We start from the raw sequence: 12,164 nt of genomic DNA, 5'->3' as shown, positions 1-12,164 counted from the left end.
CAGTTGTAGGGTTTTGAAATTGCCGCTCAGGATCGCCGCTCAGGACGTGGCCACCTCGTCGCTCAGGATTGACGCTCAGACGCTCAGCCGCTCAGGACGTGGCCGTAGCCTTAGAGCAAAGCCCTCTTCAATGCTGCATCCAAAACTATCTGATGTCACAATTTTTTTCATATCCTTGTATTTGACTCCTCATTGACAGCACTAGCCTGCCGGCGAAAACTGACGGCACTAGTTAGAAGGAATAGGAAGATAGGGAAGAGGTTTTTGTTGGTACAGTGCCATTAACATTAAACCACAATTTAGTTTACAGTATTGTAATTTATATATAGTTTATATACTATATAATTAATAATTACATTGAGACCTGTCGAAAAAACACAATAATCCAAATACTTTCATCTTTTGTTTTCTCTGTTTAAAGTTTTATTTATTTATTTTTAATTGCCTTAGACAAAATGAAAACAAAATAAGATTAAAAAAAAAAAAACTATTTTGATTTGAATCTTATAAACTATAATTATTTTTTGTATAATTATTTGTTGTATTATTCTTTTTGTGGTTTTAGGCTCAAAAATATGTCAAATAATTTGATTAACGCAAAGTTTTTTTTATTCTTTCTTATTGTTGTTTATGTATAAAAATCAAAACAAGTAAAATTAACACCAAAACAGATTGAAAAAAGTACAATTATTAAAATGTTTTCATTGTTAGATTTTACAGCTAGAATTTCGTTTAATGGTTGTGATTATTTTAAATGAACTAAAAAGATAAAAGAAAATGCTCTGCATTTAAGAAGTATTTCTATATACATTTAAATAAAGTACTTCAGTTTAATATTGTGTGTAACAGATGTTTGCACTTCTATAACCGTGCGTGTATGTTGTTTACGGATAGACTCTATCTTAGTTATGTAAAAAATATGCTTATTTTTCATATTATTTATAAAACCAATAACTTTATTGAAAAGTTAGTAAAGTGGCGATGATTATGAGGAAAACTCGTCATCTTTTTTATCATTTTTAACGCTGTGTCCTGTCAGTTGTATATGAACCTAAGAAAATAAATATGAGTGTGCTGTTTCAAATAAAAAAAAAAAAAACATTTTCCTAACAAAACCGTTTTGCCCGGTCACCCTTCAGTTTTGAGAAAAATGCAAAAAACTCCAAAAAAGTCATAAAAATTCAAACAAAATGCACTCACAGCTCAAAACTGGAGGGTGATGGGGCCAAACGGACTTCAAATTCGGATTCAGCGTGCCCAAAAACATATAGAAAGATAGGTCTGGTTTCTGGTTCATGACACTTTTTTTTTTGTGTGCCGGTGTTATTAATTTTTTTTATGAAGGTTTAAAAAAAATTATTAGTTAAGACTCAACTCGAAAATACATGATAGTTGAGGCGCAAACATGTAGTTCATCTATCTTCCGGTACGTTGTGGTCGCATGAGTAATCTGCGGTGTCACTTCTATTTGTAATTATTCAATGCTATAGCCTAAACGGATGGATCAATTCTCTTTAAACTTGGTATGTAGCAGTTTTTAGAGATTGTGCAGATGATTCTATGGCATTCATTTTTTTATAACACTATCTAACCATACCTGTGATGCACCAATCCTAGAAAAGTATAATTTTCTCAAAAACTCTTTTAACGATTAAAACACAAAAAAATAAATTGTGGGTTTTTGGACAAGGCCTATCTTTTAACAAAAAAAGATTTTTTCGAAAGTCAATATTAACGTTACCTGTGATAGAACCGTTTTTTTAAACTCTGAATTTCTCTCAAACGTCTTATTAAATTTTATTAAAATTTTTTATAAAAAAGCATTTATATGGTCTTAGTATAAATCAAAAATAAAATTTTGAAGAAATGCATTTTTGGATTTTTGAAAAAATGTTGAATTTTTTTTATTGAAACATTAATATTTCCAAAACTGGTCATTGGATACTTTTGAAATTTTGGTTTTAGGTGTTGATCTATATTAACTACAATATGGCATACCATCATTACTTTATTCAGAATTATAAAATAAAAAAAAATAGGCACTTCTAGGAATCGAACCTCGGACTCCCGCGCGTGAGCCGAATACTCATCGAATATTTTGCAGTTGTAGGGTTTTGAAATTGCCGCTCAGGATCGCCGCTCAGGACGTGGCCACCTCGTCGCTCAGGATTGACGCTCAGACGCTCAGGACGTGGCCGTAGCCTTAGAGCAAAGCCCTCTTCAATGCTGCATCCAAAACTATCTGATGTCACAATTTTTTTCATATCCTTGTATTTGACTCCTCATTGACAGCACTAGCCTGCCGGCGAAAACTGACGGCACTAGTTAGAAGGAATAGGAAGATAGGGAAGAGGTTTTTGTTGGTACAGTGCCATTAACATTAAACCACAATTTAGTTTACAGTATTGTAATTTATATATAGTTTATATACTATATAATTAATAATTACATTGAGACCTGTCGAAAAAACACAATAATCCAAATACTTTCATCTTTTGTTTTCTCTGTTTAAAGTTTTATTTATTTATTTTTAATTGCCTTAGACAAAATGAAAACAAAATAAGATTAAAAAAAAAAAAACTATTTTGATTTGAATCTTATAAACTATAATTATTTTTTGTATAATTATTTGTTGTATTATTCTTTTTGTGGTTTTAGGCTCAAAAATATGTCAAATAATTTGATTAACGCAAAGTTTTTTTTATTCTTTCTTATTGTTGTTTATGTATAAAAATCAAAACAAGTAAAATTAACACCAAAACAGATTGAAAAACGTACAATTATTAAAATGTTTTCATTGTTAGATTTTACAGCTAGAATTTCGTTTAATGGTTGTGATTATTTTAAATGAACTAAAAAGATAAAAGAAAATGCTCTGCATTTAAGAAGTATTTCTATATACATTTAAATAAAGTACTTCAGTTTAATATTGTGTGTAACAGATGTTTGCACTTCTATAACCGTGCGTGTATGTTGTTTACGGATAGACTCTATCTTAGTTATGTAAAAAATATGCTTATTTTTCATATTATTTATAAAACCAATAACTTTATTGAAAAGTTAGTAAAGTGGCGATGATTATGAGGAAAACTCGTCATCTTTTTTATCATTTTTAACGCTGTGTCCTGTCAGTTGTATATGAACCTAAGAAAATAAATATGAGTGTGCTGTTTCAAATAAAAAAAAAAAAAACATTTTCCTAACAAAACTTACCTTTAGATCATCTATGCCCGAAAATAACTCGTAACACTCGGCACATTTATATTGATTAGGCTTGTTAGGATGCTTCTTTGTCATATGGGAATTTAGGGTAAGCGGCGAAGAGAAAGCTTTAGTGCAATTCCCACAAGCATACGATTTCTTAAATAAAAAAATAGGTTATTTATTTTATGTAAAACGTACACCAAAAATTATTTCTTTTTACCAATTGATGCGTTTGCCTATGCCGATATAAAATAGTTTTTGATTTAAACTCTTTATTGCAGATACTGCAGGTCGGCACTTTTTCCGCAGTCTGGAAAAAAATTGATTTATATTATGTTTATGAAATACTGGATTTGCTACGTGTAAAGTTTTTCTTAACAACATTTATCACTTTATGCTTTAAGACATCTGCAGTAAACCTGCTTAATAAAACAGTGTATCTGTTTTCAGTACTTGAAACTTGTTGAGTTCGCGACCCCTTTGATAGGAAAAAAAACTGGCGATCTCCACACACTAAAATGTCTCAGTTATTTAAAAAGCTATATACACATATAGCATTTCAATGTTTTGCTATTAATTTGTAGCTATGGTGCCAACAAAAGTGGAATAATTGGGTTGGGTTGAGAAAAATAAAATGGTGTCTGACCAAAACAATTGAAAACATTGGAATTGGAAAATATGTTTTATTTTGGAATATAAACCGAAAGTATATATTTTACTGAGTAAAAAATAAAAATGTTTTGCTGTGAAGAATAACAAACGATTACTTTTATTTAGTATTGACAATCCTTTATTGTTGAAGGGTCAAAAATGTATTAGTTTAGAAAAAAAACTTTCTATGTAAACCAACAAATAAAAAACTTTTGTTTATCCTTAGCAATCATTTGTTATTGTTTCCCCCGCAAAATTTTACTGAGCTAAGTACTGAGTTACCAACAGTTTTCTTATTGACAATTTTGTTTGTGGTTATTTACATAAAGAGTTTCTATAAATTGATAAAATTTACACAAGGGATTCATTTTGTTTACAAATTTAATTCAAGTTTTAAATATTCTTATGTATTATATTTAATAGGCAAATATAAATTATTTAATAGATTACGAAAATAAAGTTTAAGTTCTTTTCCTATTTGTTTCGTGTCATTTGTACTTTTAATTTCTCGCGGCAATGAATTCTAAATTCTTACAGAGTTGACAAAAAACTGGCGTTCGGATATCAAACACTGAAATCGAGGAATTATAAGATCATGACATCTATTTGTGTTGAGAAAGTTTATTTCGTGGTAAAGATCCAAAGGTTGACGGGTAAGAAGTATGTCAGAGAACAAGTTATTGTGCGAAATTTTATAAAATTATCAAAGGACATTCCAAGAAGTTGTAGTGTATGTTGCGAAACTCTATCGTAACGTCGCAGCCCGTGAATATTTCTTATTGCGCTATTAAATGCAACCGTAAGTTTCCTTTTATAGTCGAAGGGCGAAATTCATAGTCGTTACTCAAGTTAAGATTTTTCTCAACTTAAGCATTCACTTGAGTAGAAGAAAATCTTGACTTAACAAAATATTTTTTTTAATCAAACTCACAATGAAATTTGACTGATTTTAGGAAACTATCATCTAAAAATATATGTATATTATTTATTAATTCCCTATTTGTTTATTTCTTTTGTGTTAAATATCGTCTATCGCAACAAAAACAAAACAAAACAAAACCAAATCGATGAAGAATTATTTAAAACAATATATTTTCAGATGACAGCTGGATTGAGAACATTTTTTCCTCAAGTCGAGACTTTACTTTACTCAAGTGGATCGCTCTATTCTTGCTGCGAATTATGACATTACTTGAGGGAATTCTTAAGTTGAGAAAAATCTCAACTTGAGCAACGACTATGAATTCGGCTCGAAGTCTAACTTACAAAAAATTCCACAACCGTAAGTAAGCAGAGGTAAAATCAGCGTTTTCACAAGCAGAGTTCTAATTTTTAAAGGAATAAAGTGCTGCGATGACCATAGCATGGTAGGACACCATAGGATTTTCCAATTTTGTTGTTTATATGATTTGTCCATGTTAGGCTGCTGTTAAAAATAACACCTAAATTTTTAGCCGAATCTACGTAATTAATAGGACAGTTGGAATTGCTGGAAAATAAGACACATCTATTTTCTTTTGGGTTCAGAAGTAAGCAGTTATCAACCGACCAACGCTCAATTAAGCTTAAATCTTCATTTATGCAAGCTGCAGAGTGTTCAATAAGCCCCAAGGGGCAGCTCAAATATAGCTGGGTGTCATCAGCGTACATGCGTATTAAACAGTGTCTAAGAATTGTAGGAAGTTCGTTGACATATATTGAGAATAACAATGGGCCAAGAATTGAACCTTGCGGAATGCCCCTAACGACAGGTATGATAATTGGAAAGAGTTTTATTACCTTCCACCAGAGACCAGAAATAACAGTCAACCTTTATTTTCAATCGGTTTCTCTCTGAGGGTTACCACATTACTTTAAATAGTTTCGGTTAAGGTTTGAGATTTATTTTTAAAAATCAAAAATAAAGGTTACACTAGTCAACAAAATTAAACTTTTTTTTTGTTACAGAAACCAAGGTATACTTTTCTATAGGTGTGCTGAGCTCAAATCCGAAGTCAAAAAAATTCTATCACATCACGTTTTTGAGATAATCCCGTTAGAAAATCGAAAATGCCGCTTTTTTACCAGTTTTCGAGATTATTTCTTAGCTTTTGGTTATTTGTTTTAAATAAATTTGTAACGATTTCTAATAGAACTAAATGTTGTCTTTCTAAGTCTGTTTAAATCTTTTAAAAATCTCTTATCTTCTTTGAGAAATCTGAAATTGAAATCAACGTGTTTGGTATATCTCATGTTTATTTACTTTTAATAGCGAATCTCGAAAAGTTCTTTGCCAATCGCTTTCAAATTTTGACACAACGTTCCATTTAGAATCTTGCAAGTTTTTATATTTGCGAAGGTGGTGAATCGCAGTGAGATACATCAAAGCGTGACCGTGTCAGATACTTATACTAAATAATTACTTGTGAGAAAAATTTAATTTTTTTTTCTTGTTAAAAACAAGACAAGAACTTACTGGAATGTAAATGAAACGTTGTGTCAAAATTTGAAAGCGATTGGCAAAAAACGTTTCGAGATTTACTATGAAAAGCAAATAAATATGAGATATACCAAACACGTTGATTTCAATTTCAGATTTCTCAAAGAAGATAAGAGATTTTTAAACATTTAGTTCTATAAGAAACCGTTACAAATTTATTTAAAACAAATAACCAAAAGCTAAGAAATAATCTCGAAAACTGGTAAGAAAGCGGCATTTTCGATTTTCTAACGGGATTATCTCAAAAACGTGATGTGGTAGAATTGTTTTGACTTCGGATTCGAGCTCAGCACCCAAAAAACCTATAGAAAAGTATATCTTGGTGTCTGTAACAAAAACCTTGTTGACCAGTGTTATCGGTTGAGATTTATTTTTTATTTTTTTAAATATCTCTCAATGGTTGAGATTTTTACAAAAAAATAAATGGAAAAGGTCAATTCAAAGGAAAATGTCGAATATGTCAAGAATGTCTTTATATTGCAAAAATAAATATGAAAAGAATGTTTTTTCTAAGTTTGTGTATGAAATAATGTATGAACTAAATAGACTCTCAAAGTTCTTTAGACCCAAGATTATATCTCCTTTCGTTTAAAGTAAAATCTAAAGACGAAAACGTGTTTTCCACTATGATTTGAGTAGCTGGGACGACAAGCACAACCAATGAAATTTCGAATATTTCAGGAGACCGATGTTCTAATATCTAGGTCAAAGCGTTCAGCTTCCAGAAGCGTTTTCGCCCGCCCAACTTCAAACGGCTATATCTCGGAATTTTGAAAAAATGAACAAAAAAATTTTTGATGCCAAAAGGTAGCGGGGACTCTAACCTACATTTGGGTACAACTTCCATCCCTGTAGGTGCACGCGTTCTCAAACCGAAAGAACTTAAAGGTCAAAAAAAAGTTAAGCCCGATTCTGAAAAAATAGGCATGATGTGGCGGTTTAACATGGAAAATGATTTTTTAAAAATCTGACAATGTGCAAAGCGTAGGCCCATGACACAAGCTGTCACTTGGCATCACTCCCGAAAATTGCTCTCAAGCGGTTTAGCTTCCAGGAGCGTTCAAAGATTCGGGGATTTTTCGAACAAAAATTTACCCCAACTTTCAAACGCGATTTTCTCGCAATTTTGAAAAAAATCCAAAAACCCGATTATACCACTATCGGGTAGCTCAAAATATAAGCTTTCATATGGCACCACTCCCATGTCTCTAGGAATTGATACATTTGCCGATGAGATTTATTTTTTTCTCTCAGCGATAAATCTCACTGGTTGACCGAAACATACAAAAATACAAAATAAAGGCTTCTTCAGACCTTGACCGAAATTTTTCTTTTTTAAAATAAAGGTTATTTTATGACCTTTATTGAAAATGGCGACAAATAAGAGTTATTAAGGAACCTTTCAAAAGGTTGAGATTTATTTCTGATCTCTGCCTTCCACTGCTTGCACTCTATCAGTTAGGTAAGAGAATAAGAGCCTTACTGCGGAAGAAGAAAAGTTAAAGTCACAGGATAGTTTTTCACAGAGTACCATGTGATTGACTATGTCAAAAGCTTTTGAGAAATCGAGAACCTTTGAAAGAAATGGTAATATCGAAATTGGCCTAAGCTCATCTCCTTTTGAGGTTTTTGGTATGGGTACAACCATTTTTTCCATTGTGTTGGAAAATCATTTTGCGGCAAGAGTGTTGGTAAAATAATTTTCAAAAATGAAAGGTGCATATTATCCAGTCCTGTAGCGTTAGACCTGATAGAAAGGAGTACTTCTACAACATCCTCCGCAGTAATTGGGGAAAACAAAAAAAAAAAAATTCGAAAAAAACGTCAAGCCGTGTCATATTTTATATGATTAAAAGTGTAATTGTCGCGGTAAGTCCGAAAAATACTTAAATAAAACCAGAAGAAGTTTTTCCAACGCCGACATTCTTCAAGTTATTCCAAATTTGCCTTGTTCCTAAAGACGTATTGAAGCGATCAGAATACAAAGACGCTTTTGCCTTACGAATTTGTTGAACCGTTTTGTTGCGCAAAGAGGTAAATTCTTGGTGAAAGTAGTCAAAACGAAAGATTTTCCACCGTCTATAGGCTAAGTCACGCTCTCTCGTCAAAGAAAGTATTTCATTTGTGAACCAAAGTTTGTTGTTAGAAGCGCAGGTTTTGGTTTTTAAGGGTACATGGCTCTCAAATAATCTATTCACACTACTATTCAGAAAATTTATCTGCCCGTAGGGAGATTCGATTTCCAAGACATTGTTCCAGTTTATGTTTATAAGATCCATTTCAAGTGAAGCCTAGTTGTTTTTTTTGAAATCACTCTATTGTTGAAGGTAGGCTTAAAAACTCCTGGTATAAGCAAATGCAAAAACACCAGCATTCATTTCAGGCCTCAGAAAAGGAACAATACAAAACTGGGAGGCTTTTCGCCAATTTCAAACGTCAAACCCCACAGGCGCATCAATAGTGTGATGCAGATAAGTGGAAGAGTTATGATCCCAACTAACGATAAACAGAAGACGAGAAAATCACAAAAAGGACATTTTTTAAAATGGCGGCCAAACCACGTTTTTAAATTTTTTTTTAAGTTTGTCTCAATGTCCCTCATTTAATAAAATACCAAATTCAAATCATTTTTTAAAATTCTCAGATAGTTAACTCTATTGTTTTGTTATTTATTTAATTTGGAATCAAATTAAATACTTGATATAGCTCCCTAATATAACGGTAACCTCGCTTTCTATCAGACTAAAGAAAAGACTTTATATTTAAAAAAGTAAAAAGCTATAAAACAAGTTATTCATTGACATTTTTTCTTATTAAAAAACCTCAAATTAAGTTAATTAACGAAATATATAACTTACCCTGCACTAGATACACAATGCTCATGCAAAAAAAAATAATACACTCGTCAAGACTTTTTAAGTGATATAGGTCGCTGATTTACAACGCCTGCGAAGAAACCGTCCATTCTCTTTTATCTTATATTTTTTCGCTTATGTAATTGTTCAAAAATATCTTACCTCATGCGTCTTCATGTGCATTCGAAGCATTCCAGGACCTTTAAAGCTACGGTGGCAAATCTCACATTGTGGTTGCTTTTTACAATTTGCCTACAAAATCAACTCATTTAGACTAAAAAATAAATTTAAACCATTTTTTAAACCTTTATCCAATTTGAATGAGACTTCATGTGACTCTGGAGCCACTTGATTTGGCGGAACTCTTTCCGACACAAATTACAGATGTATCTCCCTGGTGAAGGACAACTGGTCTGTGAGCTTATGAACTCTGCTACATTCAAATGCAAATAGATACCCAAAATACAATTGCAGTGGTACTCAAAACATTGACACAATCTTACCTAGATAAATCTTCTCATCGCTATCCGAATCCTCCGACATTTCCACAGCATAAGCAATATTCGCATCTGGTATCATGCAATCTTCAGCTTCCTCTTCAATCATCTCCTCCTCGTCTTGTATTTCAATTATGTCCTCAGTGGTTTCAATATCATCATGTGTCGTTACTTCGGTAACATCTTCAAAGTACTCGGCGTCCTCTGACATTTCATCACGAACGATGATCTCGCACTGACCATCAACGTCATCCGAGTCGGCTTGTTGGAACTGCACCACCTGGGCTGGTTGGCCGTTCTGCTGAATCATCTGAACCGTGTTTCCAGTTTGTATCAGCTGTCCAAATGGCCCTGTGTTCAGAATCTGAGCCATTTGGGTTCCCGGATGGGCAACTATCTGTGCTGTGCTAATTACTTGCCCGTTCGAGAGGACAATTTGTTGAGGCAAAGCCGCCGTTTGGACTTGGCGCTGCTGTATTGCTTGGCCCTGGTTAGATATACCAGTTGTAGTAGCTGTTTTATTAGATTCTTTTTGTGTCTGTTGCTTTCTCGGTTGCAGTATAGTTGGTGCTGGTGATGCTGGTTGTGTTTTTATTTCAACAACTGGCTCCTCAAAAATGACTGTCAGACCTTTGATGTACTCGCGTAATTCTCGATCTGATCGTTCGACGAGCGTCTTAAATGCATGACACCGAGAAACGGAATGCACACATTGGACACATATCTTATCTGGCCATCCGTCGGTATTTTCAATCTTTTAGATATATATATTTTTTTTGTGAATTTCACGAAATGAATTATTACAACTTACCTTGACGCGGGCACATTCCATCAACATATCGGCAATCATTTCGCCAAATATAGGTCGCATGTCCTTTTTTTGGCTCAAACAAACCCGACAGATTTTGTCCAGTTCAAGATTGCGCCTCTTTTCTTCCATTTCTTCAAACAAAAAATCTATATCGGTACCAATTTTGAGGCAAGGTGCTGTACTCCCGTGTTGAAAAAAAAATGTTGAAGTTGGCAGATTTGTCGCTTGTATTTGTGGCGAGGCTTGTTGGGTTTTTGGCTTTGTTCTTCCTTTGAGGTAGAAACAAAAAATGTTATGTGTTAATTTTTTGTACAATTTTGCAGAATTTTTTAATATTTGAGCCCAAATATTTGAAACAAATTAATTAAAAAATATTCTTGTAAACAAGAAGAAAAAAAGGGACGAATAATTTTAGTTTTTGACAACTACAAAAAAAATTCAACACTTTTCGGTAGAGGATGTGTTGGAAAGGTTTGTGATTGTCATTTACTTAAGTCCGAGGTCACATTAGCTCTGTTCCGTTGGTGGTGAAAGTTTACTCGTGGATAAAAATCTAGTACAAATTTACACATTCTTATACACAGTACACATAAGTACTTATAAGCGTTTTTCTTTTTTAAGCCTAGTACGCTCACAGTACACATAAAAAGGTAATATCTTTCGAACTGACATTGGTCGCCAAATTGTCAAAACATGACAATTTGGCGACCAATGTCAGCTTCCGTAATTCCTAATTGTTTTAAATTACCGACGAAAACGCACAAAAACCGAAAAACCACGCACACCACTAATTTTTTAACAATTTTTGGCCATTTTCCGCGAATAAACACGAAGAATATTTGTAATTTTTCAATTTATAATATTTTCAAATGACATTTTATAAATTAAAACAAAAACAAATTTTCTATTTAATGCGATTGAAATATAAAAATTAAAGGCCGACCTGACAGATTGGTGCCCATTTTTGACAAACAATTTTTGACAACGTGGGGAATATATTACCTTATATTGTGCAAAAAACCGACACTGAGATATTTGAAATCAAAACAATTTACGTGTTAAAAACAACAAAAACTTGTAGACTGTATAGATTTTTGAAAAATCCAGATAATAGGTGTGTTTTGTTGTTTATCTATAGCTGCGTTCCTTTGGAAAAATTTATCTACTTTTTAGTACTTAAAACTACTTTGATCTACTTTGCTATACTGAAAAAGTAGTTCAAAGCAGATTTAAGTACTAAAAAGTAGATAAATATTTCCAAAGGAACGCAGCTTATATAGATTTTGTGCAAAAAAACGACATCGAGATATTTGAAATCAAATTAATTTACGTGTTAAAAACAACAAAAACTTGTAGACTGTATAGATTTTTGAAAAAATCCAGATAATTATCCAGATTTTATTTTCTCCCGATAAAAACAGTAGTGCCAAGGTAGTTTAATTTTTGTGTTCATAGAGAAATATCTGAAAATATTAACAAAAAAAAGCATAGAAAAAAATAATCAAAAATTTGTTTGACATGGTTTTATTGAAATGTTAATATTTCGAGATGTACGCAATGTACTTTTCAGATAAAAGTCTTAAGTGGATTCTGATAAACTTGTTGAACAAATATATATATATTGTAACGATGAATTACTGAACTACTTTTAAGATAAAAGTCTGAAC

The 12,164-nt window shown here is 32.4% G+C and overlaps 1 protein-coding gene across 2 annotated transcripts; it reads right to left on the bottom strand.

Moving 5' to 3' along the window:
- Positions 1-2,679: 2,679 nt before the first annotated feature.
- On the bottom strand, positions 2,680-10,940 carry LOC129918596 (transcription factor E4F1). 2 transcript variants are annotated; one of them, XM_055999217.1, is made up of 7 exons: positions 10,498-10,940; positions 9,693-10,440; positions 9,495-9,619; positions 9,352-9,441; positions 3,425-3,514; positions 3,214-3,360; positions 2,680-3,144 (listed from the first exon to the last, which is right to left on the bottom strand). In XM_055999217.1, the coding sequence occupies exons 1-7, from the start codon at positions 10,624-10,626 to the stop codon at positions 3,079-3,081; spliced, it is 1,395 nt and encodes a 464-aa protein (XP_055855192.1). In that variant the 5' UTR covers positions 10,627-10,940; the 3' UTR covers positions 2,680-3,078. The 2 variants fall into 2 exon arrangements, with proteins under 2 accessions (XP_055855192.1, XP_055855191.1); XM_055999216.1 differs by having other exon boundaries at positions 9,495-9,622; positions 10,498-10,938.
- Positions 10,941-12,164: the final 1,224 nt, after the last annotated feature.

This window comes from Episyrphus balteatus, chromosome 4 (genome assembly GCF_945859705.1).
Source record: "Episyrphus balteatus chromosome 4, idEpiBalt1.1, whole genome shotgun sequence".
NCBI classification, from domain to species: domain Eukaryota; kingdom Metazoa; phylum Arthropoda; class Insecta; order Diptera; family Syrphidae; genus Episyrphus; species Episyrphus balteatus.
This window is presented reverse-complemented; position numbering and strand designations above follow the sequence as displayed.